Genomic DNA, 21,780 nt, shown 5'->3' on the forward strand with positions numbered 1-21,780 from the left:
CATTATTTATAGACACTGAACTTTGAATTTCATGTGTCCAGAAATTTTACTCTTTCGTTTTTTTCCTATTTAAAAATGTAGAAACCATTCTTACCAAGGGGCACCTGGGTGGCTCCGTCGGGTAAGCATCCAACTCTAGGTTTCGGCTCAAGTCATGATCTCAGGGTCATGGGATTGAGCCCTGTGTTGGCCTCCATGCTGAGTGTGGAGCCTCCTTAAGATTCTCCCTCTCCCTCACCACATCTGCCAAGCTGGCTTTCATAGACCCATTACTGTGCCATGCTCTCACTCTAGAACCTAAGATGGCTCCCATGGTAGGTCTTTGTAATCCATTCCCACCAATGTGTCCTATGCAGGTGGACGCTTCACTGCTACATACTCGGGTACACCACACCCCTTTCTACAGTCAGTGTTTGAGTGAGCTGCTCCCTTTGCCTGAGTGCCTGGTACCCACCATTCTCCCTGGCCATCCAGGGAGGTCCCTCAAGCTGAGAAAACTACCCCCACCCCGCCAGCCACTCCGATCTCTGTCTTCCCTGAATTCCATCCACCATACGGGATGTAACTTGCGTATTCCCCAGTGGAGAGACCAGACTGCCTAAGTTCAAGTCCCTGTCATCTACTCTGTGACCTTGAACAAGTTCCTGACATCGTCAGAGGGGTGATAATAATAGTACCCACCTGGGAGGGTCGCAGTGAGAGTTAATTGAGACATTTTGTGTAAAATGCTTAGACCAGAGCCTAGAACCAAGAGGACAAAAACACGAATAAATGCCAATGACGGTTATACTTCTATATTGCTTGACATTTCTACAGGGAGGCTGTATTTAAGGAATATTTATACAGGGGCCCCTGGGTGGCTCAGTCGGTTAAGCGTCTGCCTTCGGCTCGGGTCATGATCCTGGGGTCCTGGAATCAAGTCCCGTGTTGGGCTCCCTGCTCAGCGGGGAGCCCGCTTCTCCCTCTCCCTCTGCTCCCCCCCTGCTTGTGCTCTCTCTGACAAATAAAATAAAAAATCTTAAAAAAAAAAAATAAAGGAATATTTATACAGTAACAAAAGATCAGAAATACCCTCTAGGCCTAAAACAAAAGTCACCAATATTGTTGATAATCTTTTCAGGTAAAGTTTTGATTGACATTAACATGCACACCAAAGGGTACAGACGCCCACGGTTCAGCGTGATGAGTTTTTTTCAGTGCTAGTAATTTCCTTTGACTCAAAAGGGAACAGGTCTAGAAAAGCTCTAGGGGAGAAAAGAGTCATCCATGCTCCAGGGAGGTGACATTCTTTTGGGAACAGAGGGTCGCATGTAGGAATGAGGGTCAGGTTACAACCGAAGGAGAAGCCAAGTTAACACGCAGACCTTGAACGTGCCTCTGGGAGCCAACAGGCAGCTTGTTCCTCAGAGATGCATCACAAAGACGTCCCTCTCATAGATGTGTCACCTAAGCCCATGGCAGGCACCTGTCTGGGCCCTTGATCCCCGGCAGGATGCTGATCCCTGGCACAGGCTCCCTGGAGATGTCTCAGTACTTCTTCTCCCCCTGGGGATAGCATTTAAGCTCATTAATCCGAGAACACTAAACAAATGCCCACATTCGTCATCCCCAAGCCATTCGGTTTCAGGAAATGGAAACGGCTCATGAAAGTGAGACTCATTCTCTGACGTAGGAATGTTGGTGGAGATTTTTCAGGAGTGTCTGCCAGCCGACAGCCCAGGGCAGAGGGGCAGATGGAAGTGGGCCTTTCCCTGTGCACCTACTAGGTGTGTGCGAAGCGCAGGACTGCCTGCTCTATACCATGAGCTTATTTCATGCTCATGCAACCCCAAGACAAGGGTGTTACTCCTTTTCCAAGTGAGGGCACTGAGGCCCAGAGCAGTGAAGGGACTTGCTCACGTTGTACAGCCAGTGAACAGTGGAATCCAGATCCGCACTCAGGTCTGGCTGGCTCTGGGTGCTAACAGAAAATGGCCCCAGGGATCCCCTCATTTTATACATGAGGAAACAGAGCTCCTGAGGGGAGGAATGACTTGCCCAAAGTCATTATGGTATAATAAGAAGTAAGTCTGGGGCGCCTGGGTGGCTCAGTTGGTTAAGCGACTGCCTTCGGCTCAGGTCATGATCCTGGAGTCCCGGGATCGAGTCCCGCATCGCTTCTCCCTCTGACCCTCTTTCCTCTCATGCTCTCTCTCTATCATTCTCTCTCAATAAATAAATAAAAATCTTAAAAAAAAAAAAAAAGTCAGTCCGGGTTTTGACCCCAGTTTGACACAAAGCTTGGGACACTCTTATGCTTTCCTGAGTGATAGGAGGTGCTAGGAGCTTCATTTTGCTACTATTTGGTCTTTGACCAAAGTTCCTGACACGAGGAACTCCTTGTATGTTAATAAGATGACCGGTGGCTAGGACCCCTAGATGGGTTTAGGATGGGGCCAGGTCACCAGAAAGACCAAGGCATGATTAGAAGCATGGAACATTCTCCAGGGAAGGGAGAGGATCTGGAGGCTGACGTAAGAATGAATCACACTGATGTGATGAAGCCTCATAAAAATCTCTCAAGTATGATGTCTGGAGAGTCTAGAGAGGGCGTGGCAGCCCTGTGCTTTCTCCTCATCAGGCTGTTCACCTGTATCCTTTGTAATACCATTTTTAATAAACCAGCAAATGTAAATAAATGTTTCCTCAAATTTCATGAGCAGTTCTAGCAAAGTACTGAACCTGAGGAGGGGGTCACGGGAACGCCAATTTATGGCCAGTTGGTCAGAAGAACAGGTGGGATATGGGCTGGCGATCGGCATCTGAAGCAGGGGCAGGCTTATGGGACGGAGCCCTTAAACTTGGGGTCTGTGCTAGCCCCAGGCAGCACAGTATCAGAATTGAGTCAAACTGTAGGACACCCAGTCAGGGTCCGCCAAGAATTGGAGAATTGCCTCTGTACGGAAAAACGCACACATTTGGTGTCAGGCGTGTAAAATGTATAGAAAAACAGTTTTTCTTTTAGTCCTAGGAGAGGTTTGTGGTGGGACTTAGGCTGGGGTCCAGGCTCCACACCCTAGACCAGTGCTTCATCTCTGGATGGGTGTTACTTCTTCTCACCCATCCCCAGAATGCCAAGCATCCACAATTTATAAAAGAAGGAGCCAGATAAATACGATTTTTTTTTGATAAATATGATTTTTAAAAGTCAGCCTTTTCCTCTGTCGGTCTACTTCGACCTTCACATGGCAGTCTCTGCTGGATTTCCATTAGGCTCCAGACCATGTCATTTTCAAAGATCTTTTGTAAAGCAGCTGCACTATTATTCTGACAGAGCTCGATCACCTCTCCCTGCCCAGAGCTGGTAAAATGACTGATTTCCACCATCGTCCCAGCATGAAAGGCTGGAATGCGGAATGGCACGAGCTGGCTTCTTTTCCCTGTTGCATTAATCAGGTTCTTGGAGATGACATCTCTCTCTCTCTCTCTCTCTCTCTCTCTCTCTCTGGCAATAGCAGAGTTTGATTTCCAGGACTTATCTCTATTCCTGCCGAGAACTGGACTAACGTGCCTTATTCAAAAGGTCCAGCTAAGCTTCAAAAGTGCTTTGCATGAACTATTGAAATGCTTTTGTTAACAATATAACTTAATGGCACTGAAATTCCATCACCATGTAATGCTTACAATGAGCAGGGCATACATATGTTTTATTCAAAGCACACATATCCACGCACATTGTATCAGTGAAGATGTCTTCAGCTATAAGCAACAGAACATTCCATTAATAGTGTCTTAAATCTAGGGGTGCCTAGGTGGCTCAGTCGGTTAAGTGTCTAACTCTTGATTTTAGCTCAGGTCATGATCTCAGGGTAGTGAGTTCGAGCCCTATGTCGGGCTCTGAGCTGGGCATGGACCTGCTTAAGATTCTCTCACCCCCAAAAAAATTTTTTAAAAACCTAGTGTCTTAAATCTAAGGTGACTAACTGTCCCCATCCCGCCTGGGATGGAGCAGTTTTCCAGGACATGGGAATTTCAGGGCTAAAGCTGGGACAGTTGCGGCAAACCAAGACAGTAGGTCACTCTACTTAAAGCATAAGGACATTTAATATTTACTTACCAAGAAGTCCAGACGCAGGTGATCTGAGCATCAGCAAGGTAGCTCTTTGCTCCTTTCTCCTTGCCCCTCTCACCACAGTGACTGCAGAAGCATCAGGACTAGGAGGGGTGTAGCACTGGGGACTTGGGTCATCTTTCCCAGGAGCGCCCCCAAGCAGACTTCCTCTTCCATCCCGTTGGCCCGAAGTGGGTCTCATGGGTACCTCTAGCTGCAAGGGAGCCTGGAAAACCAGATGTCCAGCAAAGGCAGATGGGATTGCCATCATTCTTGCTGCAGAATGAATTCCCCCTGCCCCCCAAATGCATATGTTGAAGCCTTGATTTCCAATGTGATGGTACTTGGAGGTGGAGCCTATGGGAGGTACTTAGGTCATGAGGGTGGAGCCCCCGTGAGTGGGATTACGGCCCTTATACAAGAGACCCCAAAGTGAGGATCTCTTTCTCCACCGTGTGAAAATTTAGCAAGAAGGTGGCCATCTGCAAACCAGGAAGGACGCCCTCCTCACCAGGAGCCGAATTGGCTGACATCTTGATCTTGGATTTCCTAGCCCTTCAGAACTGTGAGAAATCAATGTTCATGGTTTAAGCCATACAATCTTTTTGTGTTTTGTTATGGCTTTGGGCATGTTGCTTCATTTCCATTTCCTTGTCTGTAAAGTGGGGATAAAAACAACTTTCTGATAGGATGGCAATGAGGATTTAGACGAGTTTATGCATAGAAAGTGCTGAGATGGTGCCTGGCCCAGAGTAAATGCTCAGTACATGGTGACTTTTTGTCTTTGAGGAAAAGAGCAGGATCGAATAGAGATTTTTATGAGGAGCTGCATCATGACTCCCCATGAGAGCTTCCAAAAAATTCCACCTGACCTGTTAATGGTGGTGGATTTGAGAGTGTTTGGGAGAACTCAAAATCATACCGACTGCAGTTTCAAGACTCACAGAGAGTGAGGGCGAAGGCCTCCCAGGGCAAGCCCACCACACTTGGGTTACAGAAAGGACAAAAGACTGGTGTGAACTACACGGAGACACTCGGAGTGACATAGCAGTCTCTGGGTGCACAGGAAGTCAAGGTCATGCATCATTTTAGATTCCTTTTTCGTATCCGTTGGTGTTTTCCCAAAACTCTGCAGTGAACAGGGGTGTCCTCTACAACGAGACAAGAATTTATTTTAAAACTTTGATATAGAGAAACATAACCAATAAAGATGATTATTTTTAAAGTTGAACATGTTCCATTTGTCACATATTCTCCCAGCATCATTTTCTCCTTCTCTCCCTGCTTCTTTATCACAGCGAAGTTTTACTAGATACCAATTACCGAGCACTTCACTCTGTGTGTCCCAGCACTTGACATGCAGAATAATCTTGGGCAGCAAGACTTAGTTATTATTCCCATCTTAAAAAGGAGGAAAGCAAGGCTCAGAGTTCAGTCACTGGCGCACGGGCCCCTCTGAAGCACAGCTATTGGGCTCCAGGGCTTTTGCTTTTGACCACTGTCTGTCTCTCTTTTGTCCCTTTCACCACCACCTTCTTCCGTCTCTCGAACATTCAGTCAGGTACCTGTCTCAATTCTGTGGTCATAACCCACGATTTTTCAGCATGAGCAGGATTGACATTCGGACCAGGTTGTTCTCCACCAAGGCGCTGTCCTGTGCGCTGTGGGATGTTTAGCAACATCCCCGGACTCTACCCAGTAGATGCTGGCGGCGATCCCCACACGCGCTCCATTGTCACAACCCACATGTCTCCAGATGTCGCCAAATATCCCCGGAGACCAGAATCATCCTCATTAGAGCCACGGATGGAGGCTGATCTCTGCAGTCAATGTGGCAAAGGATTCTGGAGCCCCTCCAGTTGAACGATCGCCGACGGGAGCCCACGGGAACAGGCTGTGCCCTCCTGGCAAGCCCCCAAGCTCACTTGAGGCAGCTTCCACCTGCTAGGACATTTCAGGGCAGGGCCTGACAAATGTTGGGGGGGGGTGCCTCTGGCAACAGGGAGATGATTCTGTGGCTTGTCCTGAAAGCTGGGAGCTAGGATCAGAAGGGGTGACAACGGCCAGCAAAAGGCAGGGGCGCCCCAAGCTGGTCTGTGGATGGCGCTTCTGAATGGGGGCAGCAGATCCTCGGAAGGAGGCCGGAAGATCAGTGGACTTAGAGGCCACTCATTTCCAGTCCTTGTCCTGTTCCCATCTGCCGTCTGCATTCAGTCGAGTCCTTTGAGAACATGAATGCTCCCCTCTCTCTCTTCCTGGGATAGGAGGATGATGTGTCCAAACTGGCCCCTCCATCCCCCCCGACCCCTCGTTTTACTCTTCAGCGCATGTGACGTTCTGTTGTATTTGTGCTCACCCTCTGTCACCCCACCTAAATTTTGGCTCCCGGGGGCAGAGGAGGCTGCTGCATGCTTAGAGCCGGGCAGGATGAAGGCAAAGACCCTCCATGCCCCATGAGAAAGCGATTTGAAAATAGGTCTCAACAGCCATAGCCACGTCAAGCCCGTTGTACTCAGGGGCGCTACTTCTGAGAATCCACGGCCCCCACTCCAAGTAATCCAACTTGAAGAAAAAGCCTTATGTGAATCCATGTGTAGACAACAGTGGCTCAAATGGCACCCCAAAAAGCGCAACCTGAAAGCCCCACCTAAGTAATCAAGATAAGGGGGGTCATTAAAGCAGCCCTGATAAATACACTCGGTGAAATTCCAGATATCCAGTACACTTATTATTTACAACAGTATGAGTTAATATTATAGCAGAGCTACAAAACTGTCACGCATGATGCAAGACTGTCTGGGCAGCCCGATGACTGAGATTATAGGAGTTGAGCATCCTTGCACACAGTTGGCGGGAATATCATGCACCATCCATCTGGAGGGCAATTTTGAAGTTCCTAATTAAAATGCAAGTGTTGGTACACCTGGGTGGCTCAGTCGGCTGAGCTTCAGACTCTTGGTTTTAGCTGAGGTCATGACCTCAGGGTCCTGGGACCAAGCCCTGCACTGGGCTCCTTGCTCAGTTCGGAGTCTGCTGGAAATTCTCTCTCCCATCCCCCCTGTGAGCATGCATGCATGTGCACTCTCTCAAATAAATAAATAAATCTTTTTAAAAAAATAAAAATAAAAGGTAAAATGAAGTGTTCATGTCACTTGACCCACTGATTGAATTTCTAGGGATTAATTTTTCCAGGAATTGATGTATTTCTAGGAATTTATCCTAGAAATAACCCAGATGTCTGTGCCTAGGGGAATGGTTAAATAAATCACCATGTATCAATATAGTAGAATACCATGCAGCCATTAAAAACGAGGAGGCGTGCATGTACTGATGTGGAGAAAGGCTCAAGATATATCATTAAGTTAAAAAAACTGCAAAATGTTTTTGTGTAATAGCAATAATGTCATAACTCATAGTATAAACATGAACATTTTTATAAATCTGGAGGAATAAACACCATTGACATTATTTTTTTTTTCTAAAGGACTGAGGGAGATTTTCTCTACACTGTGAATTTCTATAATGTTTAACATTTTTTAACATAGCTGCTAAGAGAAAACACTGAGCCTGCAGCCTGAGCTCACTCATATGAGCAAACAGAAGTGAGGACATGAAGACCAAAAGCAATTCCATCAAGGATTCATTAACAGTGACCAGTCATTTCTAAGTAGTAGGATAATAGGCACTTTCTTTTTTTTTCTTTTTTCTTTATAAAGCTTTTATTTATTTACGTAATCTCTATACCCATGTGGGGCTCGATCTCACAACCCTGAGATCAAGAGTCATGAAAGCTCTTCCTGCTGAGCCAGACAGGCGCCCCTGTTTCTCTTCTTTTAAGGGAGAACCTGTAGGAAGAGTGTGTGTGGTCCTTACAAAGGACATCATCCTCCCCAAAGCCTTTGTTTAACCTGAGTGATGCTCAGGGTGTAGAATGTTCTGTCAGTGTAACCTGCTGTGGGATGATGTCCTGTCTCCCCAGGATGGACGACATCCAGCTCTGCAACGACATTATGGACCTTAAGCAGGAGCTACAGAACTTGGTCGCCATCCCAGGTAAGCATGTGGGACTCCAGCCTAGCTAAGGAGCTGCCCAGAGCCACCTGGGCCAGCCCCGTCTGTGCCCCTTCGGGTTGTAAGACAGAGTTCATCTCTTATCCTAGCACAGCCCCATTCTTGCAATGCAGCACTCCATGTCAGGTAGACCTGGCTTCAAGTCCTCATTCTGGCCCCTTCCTTGACCTTGGGAAAGTCACTTTATCTGGCACTCAATTTCCCGTCCTCTGAAAACAGGGTAGTACCAGTCATAGCACTTAACTCGTTGGGTATAAATCTCATTGTGATACACAGAACATGGCAAGACATGGGCTTAGCTTCACATCTGGTCCAAAACGAAGAGTTCAGTAATTATTAATGATTATTACTATTACTATTCTGTTTGGAGACAGGTAGAGTATGGGGGTTACAAGCTCTGACTTCGGAGTCCGACCTAGATCTGTCGATTATTAATGACATGACCTGAAGCAACTTACTCCACCAAAACTCAGTTTCCTCACCTGTCAACTGGGACAATAATGGTATCTACCTCGTAGGGTAGTTGTGGGATTGACTGAGGGGAAAAACACGTATGGTACTAGGCACAGCTGCCATCCTTTAGTAAGCGCTTAAGAAATTATTACTGTTGTTCTTATCATTAACTGAACAAGTTTCTACCCACCCTTATATTTATATACTAATTCATTTTAACATGGCAGTAGCAAACCTATTACCTTTTAACTTAAGTTCCTTTTTATGAACCATAATTATCTTTTGTAAACCCACAAATATTTAATGAGAAAAGTGGCATGTTAAAAAAATTCTTATGAAATCTACATTACATCCTGTTTTAAGATATTGCCTTATCTGCTTTGGTAGGTATTGGGTTGGAAGATACTGTTTTTGCTTCAAGTATATGGAATAAAGCCAGATACACACACACACACACACACACACACACACACACTTCTACCCATCCTTCAGGTCCTAATTTATGTGGCCCCATTTCCCAAGAGAGCCTTCCTTGCCCATCTAGGTTGGGTTAGGCGCAGGAATGAGGGCCTGGCAGGTGCTAAGGGAAGGTGTATTGGGTGCAGCAACACAACTCTGTCTCAAGAACCTTGCCTTGGGGGATGCCTAGGTGGCTCAGTTCATTAAGCATCTGACTCGGTTTCAGCTCAGGTCATGATTTCAGAGTCGTGAGATTAAGCCCCTTGTGTGGCTCCGTGCTCAGCGGGGAGTCTGCTCGGGATTCTCTGGCCCTCTGCCCTTCCCCCCATCCCACTCATGCACACTCAATATCTCTCTCTCAAAAAAAGAGAGAATGCGTTGTAGAACTGGGCACTGTTCTAATGCCTTCTCACTAGAAACATGTAGGGCTGGGCTATTCTTTGTTGGGGCCGGTGGGGGGCCCGTCCTGAGCACTGTAGGATGCTTAGCAGCACCCCTGGCCTCTACCCACTAGATGCCCGTAGCACCTCCCCCACAGCTGTGACAACCAAAACTGTCTCCAGGTGTTGCCAAATATACGCTGGCAGGGGGTGCAAATTGCCACCTAAGAGCCCCTACTTTATGTTTTTATTATTTTTTTAAATGTTTTATTTATTCATTCATGAGAGTCAGAGAGAGAGAGAGAGGAGAGAGAGGCAGAGGGAGAGGGAGAAGGAGAAGCAGGCTCCCTGCCTAGGAGGGAGCCTGATGCGGGACTCGATCCCAGGACCCTGGGATCATGACCTGAGCCAAAGGCAGATGCTTAACCAACTGAGCCACCCAGGCGCCCCTATATTTTTATTTTTTTAAAGATTTTATTTATTCATTTGACAGAGAGAGCACAAGCAGTGGGAGCTGCAGGCAGAGGGAGAAGCAGGATGCGAGGTTCCGTCTCAGGATCCTGGGATCATGACCTGAGCCAAAGGCAGACGCTTAACTGACTGAGCCACCCAGGCGCCCCAAGAACCCCTACTTTAGAGTCCAGTGACCTGGCTTTGAATCCAGGCTGGCCAGACAGGTGGCCTTCATGTAGAAACTTAATTTTTCTGAGCCTTAAATTCCTTGTTTGCAAAATGAGGCCAATAATGCCAGCCTCCCATGGTGGTTGTGCATATGCCATGAGGTGGGAGATGCAAACCGTGGGAGCGCCTGGTACAGTGCGTGCGGGGCTAGTGGATCCTTCAGACACCGCTGCTCCAGCGAGTACTCACCAGGTGCCAGGCACTGTGTGGGCGGACAGCACACGGGTACAGGGTTTCTCTTGGAAGTGATCAAACTGTTCTAGGATTGATTGTGGTCATGGTTGCATGACTCGATGGGGGACTCGTAATGGTATGTGAATTGTATCTTGAGAACACTGTTACCATAGAAAGTCAACAGCCAAAGAAGGGAGCAAAAAGCGCAATGTCCAGACATCACCCATTAGAAATTCTATTCAGTGAGTGTGGAGTTCTGGCACGGGTCACTTTTTAAAGCCTTGTGTGACCGTGAGGAGCAGCCAGGGTGCAGAGCCAGCCTGTGGGGACGGCTGTTTCTGTTGTCGCATTTCGTATCCCACCAAGAACTAGTTTCAAAGGTATAAAAATCCACCACCCCTACCCCCGATGGCAGCACCAAATGGGCAATTACCGGAAGGACGGGGGAGGCTTCTGGAGCCCTGGGCCATTGTATGAGCTCCCTATGGCTGCCCTAACAAATTCCCTCAAACTCAGCGGCATCAAACAACATAAATTGGTTCCTCCCAGTTCTGGAGTCTGGAAGTCTAGAATCCAGGTGTCGGCTGGGCCCTGCTCCTTCCAGAGGCTCTAGAGGAGAATCCTTCCTTACCTCTTCCAGCTCCTGGTGGCTGCCGGCAGTCCTTGGTGCTCCTTGGCTTGCAGCTGACTTGCTCCAATCTCTGCTTCTCTCATCCCATGGCTTCTTCCTTATCTATACATCCTCTCCCCTTCTCACAGGACAGCTGTCATTGGATTTACACTCACCGCAGTGTACATGACCTCATCTCCACTAATTACATCTACAAAGATCCTATTTCCAAACAGGGTAGACATTTTTGTGGGGAGGGGGATACTACTCAACCCAATACTGGCCTGAAGCTCAAACCAACCTCACAAGGGTTCGGAACCAGAGAGAGGAAAGCTGTTGGACTATTCCTTCCCTCTCTGTCTCTCTTTCATTCTCTCTCTCCTTCTGTTTTGGAAGAGCCAAGCAAGCCCACTCCATCTCCCTCCCATTATCTTCTCACACAAAAACCCAACTCTTCTGTGTTTAGCAGAACTCGTAGACACACGCAGATTAGCATATCGTATCCTTCCAGTAAACAGATCCTCCTAGTTCAGTAAGACCCCTTGTCACACATCACGTGCTTGAGAAACAGTGATAAAGATTTATGATTATCCCGAAGGACCAATGAGGGCAGGAGTAAAGAAGAGCAAAGGGTCTTCATCTCTGAGCATTGATCCCCTTGCCTTCTCCTCTCTTTCACAGTAAAAACAAACAAAACAAAAACCCCAACTCTTAGGGCCTCTATGTCCTAATTTTCAGCCTCCGAGGAGAGCTCTGATGGGCCAAACATGGGTTGATTTCCGAAATCACTTTTGGCTCAGAACACATGGGAGCTGCTGAAGCAAAGGAGACATGGGTGTGTGACCACTGAACCAGCCAGGACCACCTCAGGCCACAGGGGCTCCAGTCGGGGCTGTGGCAGCCTCTAGAACACAGGTGGAAATGGATGGGAGCAGGGTTCTTTGGCTGACACAGTCCCTGGGGTGCCTGACTGACCAGAACTGGGACTATGGTGAGAAAGACAAGGTACTCAGCTAGAACACAAAAAAATTCAGTAACCAGGGCAAATAACATATTAATGCAATATTTCAAATACCAAAACAGGGGCGCCTGGGTGGCTCAGTTGGTTGAGTGTCTGTCTCATGATTTTGGCTCAGGTCATGATCTCAGGGTCATGGGATCAAGCTGCGAGTCGGGCTCCACACTCAGCGAGGAGTCTGCTTGGGATTCTCTCTCTCCCTCTGCCCCTCACCCTACCCACATGCATTCTGTCAGTCTCTAAAATAAAATAAATCTTTAAGAAATTTTTAAAAATACCAACACACACACACACACAACCCATGATAAATAAAATACCAAAAATTTAAATTAAGACAAGATCAGTACACATACTCAGTAGGCAGAGTCCAAGGATGCCAAAAGCTACAGCGCAGGGGAATCCCACATGAAGATCGAATTCTGCCTGAACTGTCATTGACCATGTGGCTAAGAAACATGGGTTGACAAGGTCATGGGACCAGTCAGCAATAGAGCTCAGGTCCTTAATGCTGGTCCCATTGATACCCCCAGGAAATCAAGTTTTCCCAGTGACCTTTGTGTAGAAATTCACATATTAAAATTTTCTTTCTTATTCTGCTTTCCTACTCACCTCTCTCTACCTTCTCCTCGGACTCCTTGTTGAGTCTTTCTGTGTATTCCTGGACCAGAGTCAGGTGTCTAGATGGATTCAGCTGAGCGTGGGGGGGTGGGAGGTGGGGGGAGAAACAGTGCTCCTGGCAACACATCAATAAAGGTATTAAAGAAAGAGATCACTGAATGGCCAAGAAATTCATGCCTCTCCAGCCAGGGTCAGAAGATCATTCACCAGCTCCCCGGTGGTGGGTGCAGATGTCTGGCTGGAGAGAATGCCTGGGGCCTTCTCTGCCTTGAGGGCTCCTCTGGGACAAGCCAAGATACGTCATCTCACCCCCACTGCCACCACCACTACCTCAGAACTAGGGATGTGTAGCCCCGGCTAGAGAGGCCATGGCACTTTCCCCTTGGACATAAGAATAGTGTCTCCCTCATAGCAGTTAAAAAGGACTAAACTTGTGGTTCTCAACCAGGGGTGATTTTGCCCCACACCCAGGGACACTGGGCAATGTCCAGACGCATTTTTGGTTGTCACACCTGGGGTGGGGTACTGCTGGCCTCTAGTGGGTAGAGGCCGGGGATCCTGCTAAACACCATACAGTGTATAGGACGGCCTTTGCAACTAAGAATGATCCTGTCTCGAATGTCAGCGGTGCCAAGGTTGAGAAACAGAGATTAAATGAAAGTGACAAGCTCATGGGAATACAAATATAATAGCTGCAATTTATGAAGCACTACTCATTTGCACACTTATGCTATGAAATTTGTTTTTTATTCATCAACTAAGTATTTATTTCTTCTGTACTTGATTCAGTAAATATTTAAGAGGGGAGCATTTAATCATTAAAACAACGATGATGTAAAATGATAGCTTATGATAGGAGCCGCTGACAGTTCATGAGCCCTTACTACATACAGGCGGTGAGCCTACTATTTTCCTTGGTTTCTCTCTCTTAAAATTTGCAGCAACTTCATGATTATCTATGTTGAGAGACTGGATGCCTGGAGAGGTTGAGGAACATGCCCAGGGTCACATACCTAGAGAGAGGAAAAGTTAGGGTGTGAAGGCGGGATTGTCTGGTTCTACAGTGGGTGCTCACAGTCATGTTGGGATGACAGGCCAGGGAGTCCAGTTAGGAGGGTACACATGGTCCAGGAAGAGATGGCCTGTGCTAAGGAGGTGTGCTGGAGGAGATGAGAAGCAAGTTGGAGAGTCACGTTGGTAAGCATGTGGAGATGCTAGGAATCAGGTGTGTGGTGCCAACAAGCAGGGGGTGAAGCTGGCAAGCTGGCAATTCCCATTGGCAAGTAGGTGGATGATGTTGGCAAGCAAAAGGATCACATCACCAAGCAAGTGGTGGTGCCTGCCTGTGGGTGGGTGGTGCCTGAAGGCAGTTGGAAGATGCCTGGGGGCAGGTGGGGGTGTCTAGAGGCAGGTGAGTGGTGCCTAGAGGCAGGTGGTTGATGCCTGAAGGCAGATGGCTGATGCCTGGAGGCAGGTGGGTGATACCTGGAAACAGGTGGGTGATGCCTGGAGGCAGGTAGGTGGTGCCTAGAGGCAGTTGAGTGGTGCCTGGAGGCCAGTGGGTGGTACCTGGAGGCCGGTGGGTGGTACCTGGAGGCTGGTGGGTGGTGCCTGCAGACAAGTTGCCCCACACTTTTTATCTTCTGAAGGGGTCTGAGCAGAGGAAGCCGAAGAAGTTCAAGTTTCTGCCCTCCTCCTTTTCTCAGTCATCATCTCCAGCCCTGGGTCTTTTTTTTCTCTTTGGCCTTCCAGTCCTTGGTATCTGGGACAGGACAAGAGCCATCAGCATGGATGATTTCTTGGCTGTAGAGTAACTCCCCCAGCACCCCTGCCTGAGCCCTCCAAGCCCCTTGCCTTCTGCATGATCCCCTTGTTTCATCATTACCACTTCCTTAGTACCTGCCACTGGGCCAGCTCTGGGCTAAGCCATATACTAACGCTACTGCCTTTAAGCCCCACCGTGTGTCTTTACAGGAAAGGAAACTGAGCCTTGAAGAGGTCACCCAGCGAGTGACCTGGCAGAGCCAGGAACCCAACCCTGGCCCCTGGACTCACGTGCTTCCGGCAGTTACACTCGACTGTTTCTTTGCTGGTGTTTTCTTCTTCCCAGAAAAAGAAAAGACCAAGCCGCAGAAGCAGAGAGAGGATGAGCTAATCCAGAAGATCCATAAGCTGGTGCAGAAGAGAGACTTTCTGGTGGATGATGCAGAGGTCGAGCGGCTAAGGTGAGTGGGCTCCCGTCCCTGCGCTGCTAGAACGCAGTCCTCGGCCTCCTCCCAAACCCAGCTTCTGCTGCAGGGACTCATGGTCTGGCCTGACAGGTGTGGCCTCAGCAAATGCTCCCACACACTGGATCCAACTGAACCCCCAGCCTCTTGGCCTGAGGACCTGTTGCACATTCCAAAGGAACTGGAATCCAACTCCAAAAAGTCTTGCAAAGGCCTGTGGGTCTTAAGTAAATGTTACTCAAGGAGGTGACTGGGGAGGAATTACATCACATGACACAGGGTAGAGCGTCCTACACATTCTCTTCACTGACCTCTCTCCCAAGGCAAACTGTTCATCAAGGCCACTTCCAGAAACTTCTGTGGGTTTCTGCAGAACCCCTGCCCCCTGAACTGACTTGCTTCCTTGCCTGCCCTCTCCACTTCCTGGCTTTGTGCTCTTCCCCCTCGCCCCTCCCCCGCCCCAGGGGGCTCCAGCACCCCTCCCTATCCCTCAGGGTCTCCTATTTGCAGATGCACCTGCCACTTGATCTGGACAACCACCGGCCCTGGAGCCACAGGGCACCTGCTCATAGGAAGATGCGAATGTTGATTCTTGAGTATTTTTGTCCTGGAGCCAGGCCTTTGGAGTCCCCCACAAGGAAAGTGGCTCACAGGGCTTCTTCCAACCCAGAAGGCATCTAGCTCTTTATTGTCTGTGTCCTCCTGGGTCCTCCGAAGGCTGGAATGCTCCTTGCCTGGCTCAGCCAGCCTGGGCCCGCTAACTTTGTTCCTGATGACCCTTGGAAGAGTTCAGGTGACTTGCTCTCTGACACTTGCCACGTACCTCATGGGAGCTCAGATGTGTACGGTGACTTAAGGGCACAGGGTCAGGGGGGTGTTACTCAGCTTACTGAACCCCCCACAGAGGCTGGGTCCTAGCATGGTCCTGCCTCTGTCCTGGGATCTCACCCTGGCCCTGGGGAGACAGTTACTCCATTGTTGATACGTGTCTGTGCTTCAGAGCAAGTTCATCAAATGCAACATGCACACACCATCGACACATAACACACAACATATGCACACCACCCACACAGAACACAGAACATATATTCCCCATCCACACGTAATGCACAGCATATGTGTACCAGCCACACATAATACACAATACTCACACCAGCCGCACATAACACACAAAAGCATACCCACACCAGCCACAGAGCCTGATACATGGCCCCACACACTTAACCTCTGGCCCCATTTCCTCAGTTCCTTGATGCTTTCCTTGTTTACTCTACTTCCCTCTTGTTTTTACACACCTGTCTTCACAGGGAGCAAGAAGAAGACAAGGAAATGGCGGATTTCCTGAGAATCAAGTTAAAACCTCTAGATAAAGTAACCAAATCTCCAGCCAGTGAGTGCATTCCTCCTCCTTCCCCCATCCAGGAGAAAAGGAAATTTAAAAGAGGTCCGAGAGCCAGAGTGGGGACAACAAAATGCTTTCTAGAGATCAGACTTGGGCACACGATGGCAGCAGGTGGGGCCAGCTTCATGGGCATGCTACCAGGGAAGCTGCCCAGGCCCCGATGCCCAAAAGGGCACTGTGCTTGCTTTCATGTTTTGCTATTGCTGTCTTGAGGTTCTTAATAGTTTTGGAACAAGTGGCCCTGCATTGTCATTTTGCCCTGGGTTCGGCAGACTGTGTAGCTGGTCCTGGCAGCAGCTGTCCCTTATCAATCACAGGTTTGGTGGATTTTGTAGGAGTTTCGTGGCCACTGAGGCAAAAAGGTGGGGGCTGAGGCTTTTAGAAAAAAACCAACCTCTGCTGATAATCAGAGTGAAAAGGGTTCTGTGTGAAACAAGTTTGGGAAATGCTACATATTTGACCCTCTGTTTGGTGCCAATGTCTATTAGCCTATAAAAGTGGTAACAGGTCCTGCTTCTCTTTGTCGACCCAGTGAGGCTCCTTTTAGTTACAGGAAACGGATACCCAATTCAAATTTGCAATAGCAAAAAGGGGGATTTGTTGGAAGAAGAGCAGCAGGAACCAGCTTTGGGGACTGGACACTATTAGAATGCCCTCGTTTTCCTTCCATTTCTATTTCTGCCCCTCTTTGTATGTGAGTTTCATTTTCTCCTACTACACAGGCCTTCTTCATGGGGCCTGAACTCCAGAACCATAACTTAGCAGCAGCAAGACAACACCATACATTCTCTCTCCTCATATCTAAACACATCAATCTCAGGGGAATATTCTGATTGGCCCTTCTCGGATCATGTTCCCACCCCCTAGGCCATCACCATCATCAAGAGGCTGGGATACTATGATTGGCCAGATCTGCGTTGCAAGCCTACTCCTGTTGCCACAGGGACATTGGCTGTTATCAGAGTGAAGGGACTGGAAATCTTGCTAGGAAGACAAAACTTAAAGGCTGCCACCATCTACTGTGGCCACAAACTCAGTTTTCCCTGACCATCTATTAACATCCCATGAAATGTGGGGTAGAGTGCAAGGGAATAAATAAAGAAGGTACCTTCTGCAGGCCCCTAATATCACAAGGCACATGGTCCTTGCCTAAATCCTGCATTCTCAGTGGACTGTCTCTTCCATGAAAGGTCAATTAGAAAAACTCCACCTAAGAGTGTGGGGAAGGAGCAAGGACACTTGCCTTTTATGCAGGGTATGGATAGCAAAAAGTCATCTGTCAAGAAAAACACCAAGCCTGTACCCCATGCAAGGGGCCAAGTATCCAAATTTACACTAATCATCTAGTGCTGGGATCTAAAATGGAAAAATTAAAACTAATATAAAGCCACTGAAAGCTCTGGGACCCCAGCAAAGCAAATGCAAAACTGCTCAGTGGGGAATCTTCTGCATCCCATAATATGTAACCCACAGATAAAACAATCTCCATGAAAATGAGCTGTTGATAAAAATTTTAAACCCATAAGAACTGAACCACCATGAGTGGAGTCAGTAGATGCCACAAAGAGAATGTCCTCCCAAGAACCAGAGATAACTATCGAAAAGAGACAATAAACTAAGTATATTTAAAATGATGAAAGAGATAAAAGAAGGGATAAAACCCAAGATGAAATAGTGGAATGCCATGAGAAAAGAATTGGTGGATTTGCAAACAATTAGGTTTCTAAAAAAATTATTGTCACAGAAGTAAAAACTCATAGATTAAACAGAGCTGAAGGGAGAATTCATAAATTGGAAGACAGAGTGGAGGAAATTAACCAGCATGTAACACAAAGAGACAGAAATGTCTTCCAAAACATGGAAGATAGAATAAGAAAGTCCAACTTACTTCTAATAGGCATTCTGGAAGGCGTGATAACAGAAAACAAGTGTTGGAGGAATCTGAAAAGATAATGGATGATCATAAGACACGAAGCCCCAGATTAAAGTGACTTGGACAAAATTTCCCATTTATCCATTCACCAAACACTTCTGAGTGCCAGACCCTGTGCCAGGCTTGGCAGATACAACCACGAAGAGAACTGAATAGGATAAGAGCTAAAGGTCATGATTAGAAGCTAAGGACTGAAAGCCAGTGGGCTCCAAGGGAGGTGGGAATAGTCATTGGAACCATATAAAACACATGCCAGCTCTGCACCGAACCTGATCTGTGGAGTTGGGGCAAGACCTAGCTAGGGGTTGGGATGGGACAGGGGCTGCCGATGGTCAGGGCTCTCCTTATATCACCTCTTCCTCTCTCCCTTTTCCCCTCTCCCTCCATGCTCCTATCCTGCTGCAGGCTCCCGAGCAGAGAAGAAAGCAGAGCCCCCACCTAGCAAGCCCACAGTGGCCAAGACTGGGCTGGCACTCATCAAGGATTGCTGCGGGGCCACCCAGTGCAATATCATGTAGCCTCCCACATGGGGTGCCCCCAGGGCCACGGGGACCCCCCCCACCCTCTTGTCTTCATAGCCCCCATTTCACCGGGGCCCAAGAGCTCTCTAAGGCGGAAGGGGTTGAAGGCAAGCCTGTGACTGCCGCCAGGGGCCGTGGGCGTGGCGGGCGGGCCCGGCCGCCCTGTACAGAGTGTAGCAATAGGGAGTCCCTCACCGTCGCATGGCCCCCCCCAGAGCATGCCAAACCCAGGAGTCTGTCTCACTGTTTATCCAACCACCAGGAAAGGTCCTCCCTTGAAAAAGTGTATCTCCACTTCTATCTATCTATATCTAACCCACTGTGTGAATGAACAGGGACAGGGGCATGATCCCCAGGTGTGTATAGTCGTGACTTTTCAACAATCTAGCACCATGTTGGACACATCCCCCATCCACCCTTCTAGCTCTGCTATCAGGCCTGCCCCAGATGGGCACAGCTCCTGTCCCCCATCTGTCCTCTCCCAGGGGCTGTGCTCTGGAGGGCTCCACGCAGCCCATGCATCTTGGAGACACGAGGGCCCATCTGTAAAGACTGAGCTTGTGTGTGGTGGTGTGGTTATGTCTCCTGCTTCCTCCCCTCCTGTGTTTGGGCACAGTTCACATCAGAAGTGTGTCCATTCGCTCTTGGCTCTTCCTTCCCTTGCAATGTCTGCCCCAGGTGTGTGGAGCACAGTGGGGATGAGGGCCTGGGCTGGAGCACAACCGGTGCTCAGAAGAGGTAGTGGAGAGCTGGAGGCTCCAACACCAGGCATGGGCAGATGAGAAGGGGACCCAGAGCAGATGCTGATTCAGGCGCTCTCCACCCACTGGGGGCCACTGGAGCGAGTGCCAGCAGGACACCACTCACCAGCTTAACACACAGACCTCCGGAAACAGCAGTGGCGGGCGGGAGAGGTGGCCTGACCCAACTGTGTCCCATCGTTTGGTGGTGTATTTTAATCAGCCTAATAATTCCACCTGTGTAACTTGATGTACATTTGCTACAGCCAGCTCGGCACAGCCCGTGTGACCTCTCTGTATGTGTGTGTGTCGTGACCGGCCTAACGTAGTTAGCGTAACTCAAGATTCACTGATGTGCAATCATCCATCGGAGAAAATAAAAATGGAAACCATGTACACAGCATTTTTAACGTTTTTTTTTTATCTTTTTTCTTGATTATAGAAGTCATCCATGTACCCAGTAAACCTTTTAAAAGTATAGAAAGTATAAAGAAGTTTCTTGTTTTCTGTTTGTATCTCCCACAAATTTTCCAACTCGAGACCACATTGCCCTTTTGGCAGATTTCCTTTCATGTGTTTTTTTTGTTTTGTTTTTTTTCCACAATCGGCATCATATTGTACCATTTTATAACCAGTTTTTTTCTTTGAGCGTTATATCACTATCATTTTTGCACATCATTAAGAGCTCTTTGTAACATTAAACACTCTTCACAAATATCTGCGATGGCTGCTTAGTAATCCATCTTGTGGCTACGCCATAATCTAACTAACCCTTTCCTTACTATCGGACATTTAGGCTGTTTTTACTTTTTCAGTATTATCAAGAATGTCACGGTACCTGGGTGGCTCGGTTGGGTGTCCGACTCTTGGATTTCGGCTCAGGTCATTATCCTGGGGTCCTGGGATTGAGCCCCACGTTGGGCTCCATGCTCAGTGTGGAGTCTGCTTGTCTTTCTCCCTCTGCTCTTCCCGTGCTCGTGCTCTTTCTCAAATAAATAAAATCTTAAAAAAAAAAAAAAGTCAAGATAAATACCCTGCGGGACAGAGCTTCATCTGAATTTCTGATTTTTCCTTAAGATAAAAATAAAGTTCTTAGGGTCACCTTTTTCAAAAATATTTGTAAATCAAAAGTGAATCTGAAGGTCTTTCAAGTCACAGCAGCTTTGCAGTTGACACAAAATATTTCTGACTGAGGACCCCGGAGCCTTGGGTTCCATGCTTCCCCCCAACTGGGCAGCACACCGTCAATCCCTCCCATTGTCTCAGATGTATTTGTGCCTCAGTCTGAGCTTTGGCCTGCACATCACTTCCTGCCTCTCTGAAGCAGAAGAGGCTGTCTTTGGCCACTGCCCCTAAGGCCACCACACTGGCCTTAGGGGACCCCATGGCCTCCTTCTCTGTCCTACACCAAGCATGAAGCCAGACTCTGTGAGCTTCCCAGGACACTCCCATAACATGGTACCTCAACCAGGATGGCTTAAAACAACACAAATGTACCCTCTCACAGTTCCAGAAGCCAGAGGTCTGAAATCAAGGTGTTGGCAGAGCCACGCTCCCTCTGGAGGCTCTAGGGAAGAATTCTTCACTGCTTCCAGCTCCTGGTGGCTCCTGGCAATCCTTGGCATTCCTTGGCTTCATCACCCCAGTTTCCACTTCTGTCTTCACATGATTTTGTCCTGTGTGTGTGTGTGTCTGTGTCCTATCCTCTTCTTATAAGGTGCACCTTAAACCCACGATGCTTTCCTGTAGATCCTTAGCTTAATGACTTCTGCAAAGACCCTATTTCCAAATGAGGTCACATCCTAAGATAGCAAGTAGACATGAATTTTGGCGGGGGGCGGGGAGGGGAATGCTCTTCAAGCCACTCCACAGATACTTCCCACTCTTGCAATAAAAACCCAGGCTGCAAAGGGTCTGCCACTCTTCTTTGTAGAAAACATGGGTCTGGAAGGCTTGACTTCAGACCAATTAGAGAGCAGTCACTCACTGATCCAATGAGCCAAAGGAGATCGAAACCCTCATAAAAATCCTGCCTCTAGTACATCCCCTGAGCCCTGGGGTACACCTAATTTATGTTCCTGTTATTTCTATTGATTCGTTTTAAACAAACAAAAATCCCCACCATTTATTCAGGCTTTCACACAAGAAGAGAAGAAAGTAATAATTCAAGATGTTCCTGGATCACTGGGGCTGCCATCAGAGCCAGGAAACCTTGCAGACCCAGACTCACTCATTTTGGAAGCTGGAGCAGAAAAGATACAACAGGAGAAACATTTACTAAGAGCCACGTGTGCATTTTCTCTGTAGCTCCTCACATCAACCCCAGAGGCAGATGTTCTCATCACTTCCACCGTACAGATGAAGTTTTCCCAAGTCCTTTGAGCAACGCCCTATGGGTTGTT

The 21,780-nt window shown here is 48.0% G+C and overlaps 1 protein-coding gene and 1 long non-coding RNA gene across 2 annotated transcripts in view; one reads left to right on the forward strand and one right to left on the reverse strand.

Moving 5' to 3' along the window:
• BMERB1 (bMERB domain containing 1) overlaps positions 1-19,774 on the forward strand; it is a 121,407-nt gene extending 101,633 nt beyond the window's left edge. The window contains exons 3-6 of the mRNA XM_027614207.2: positions 8,070-8,143; positions 14,665-14,779; positions 16,090-16,172; positions 18,523-19,774. Of these exons, the coding sequence (XP_027470008.1) occupies positions 8,070-8,143; positions 14,665-14,779; positions 16,090-16,172; positions 18,523-18,635 (385 nt within the window). The 3' untranslated portion in view covers positions 18,636-19,774. The remainder of the gene's footprint in view (positions 1-8,069; positions 8,144-14,664; positions 14,780-16,089; positions 16,173-18,522) is intronic.
• Positions 13,000-14,747, reverse strand: LOC113933733. The gene is made up of 3 exons (XR_003523432.2): positions 14,610-14,747; positions 14,145-14,316; positions 13,000-13,567 (listed from the first exon to the last, which is right to left on the reverse strand). It is a non-coding gene; the product is annotated as an uncharacterized LOC113933733 (long non-coding RNA).
• Positions 19,775-21,780: the final 2,006 nt, after the last annotated feature.

The sequence above is a fragment of the Zalophus californianus genome, chromosome 10 (assembly GCF_009762305.2).
Source record: "Zalophus californianus isolate mZalCal1 chromosome 10, mZalCal1.pri.v2, whole genome shotgun sequence".
Classification (NCBI taxonomy): domain Eukaryota; kingdom Metazoa; phylum Chordata; class Mammalia; order Carnivora; family Otariidae; genus Zalophus; species Zalophus californianus.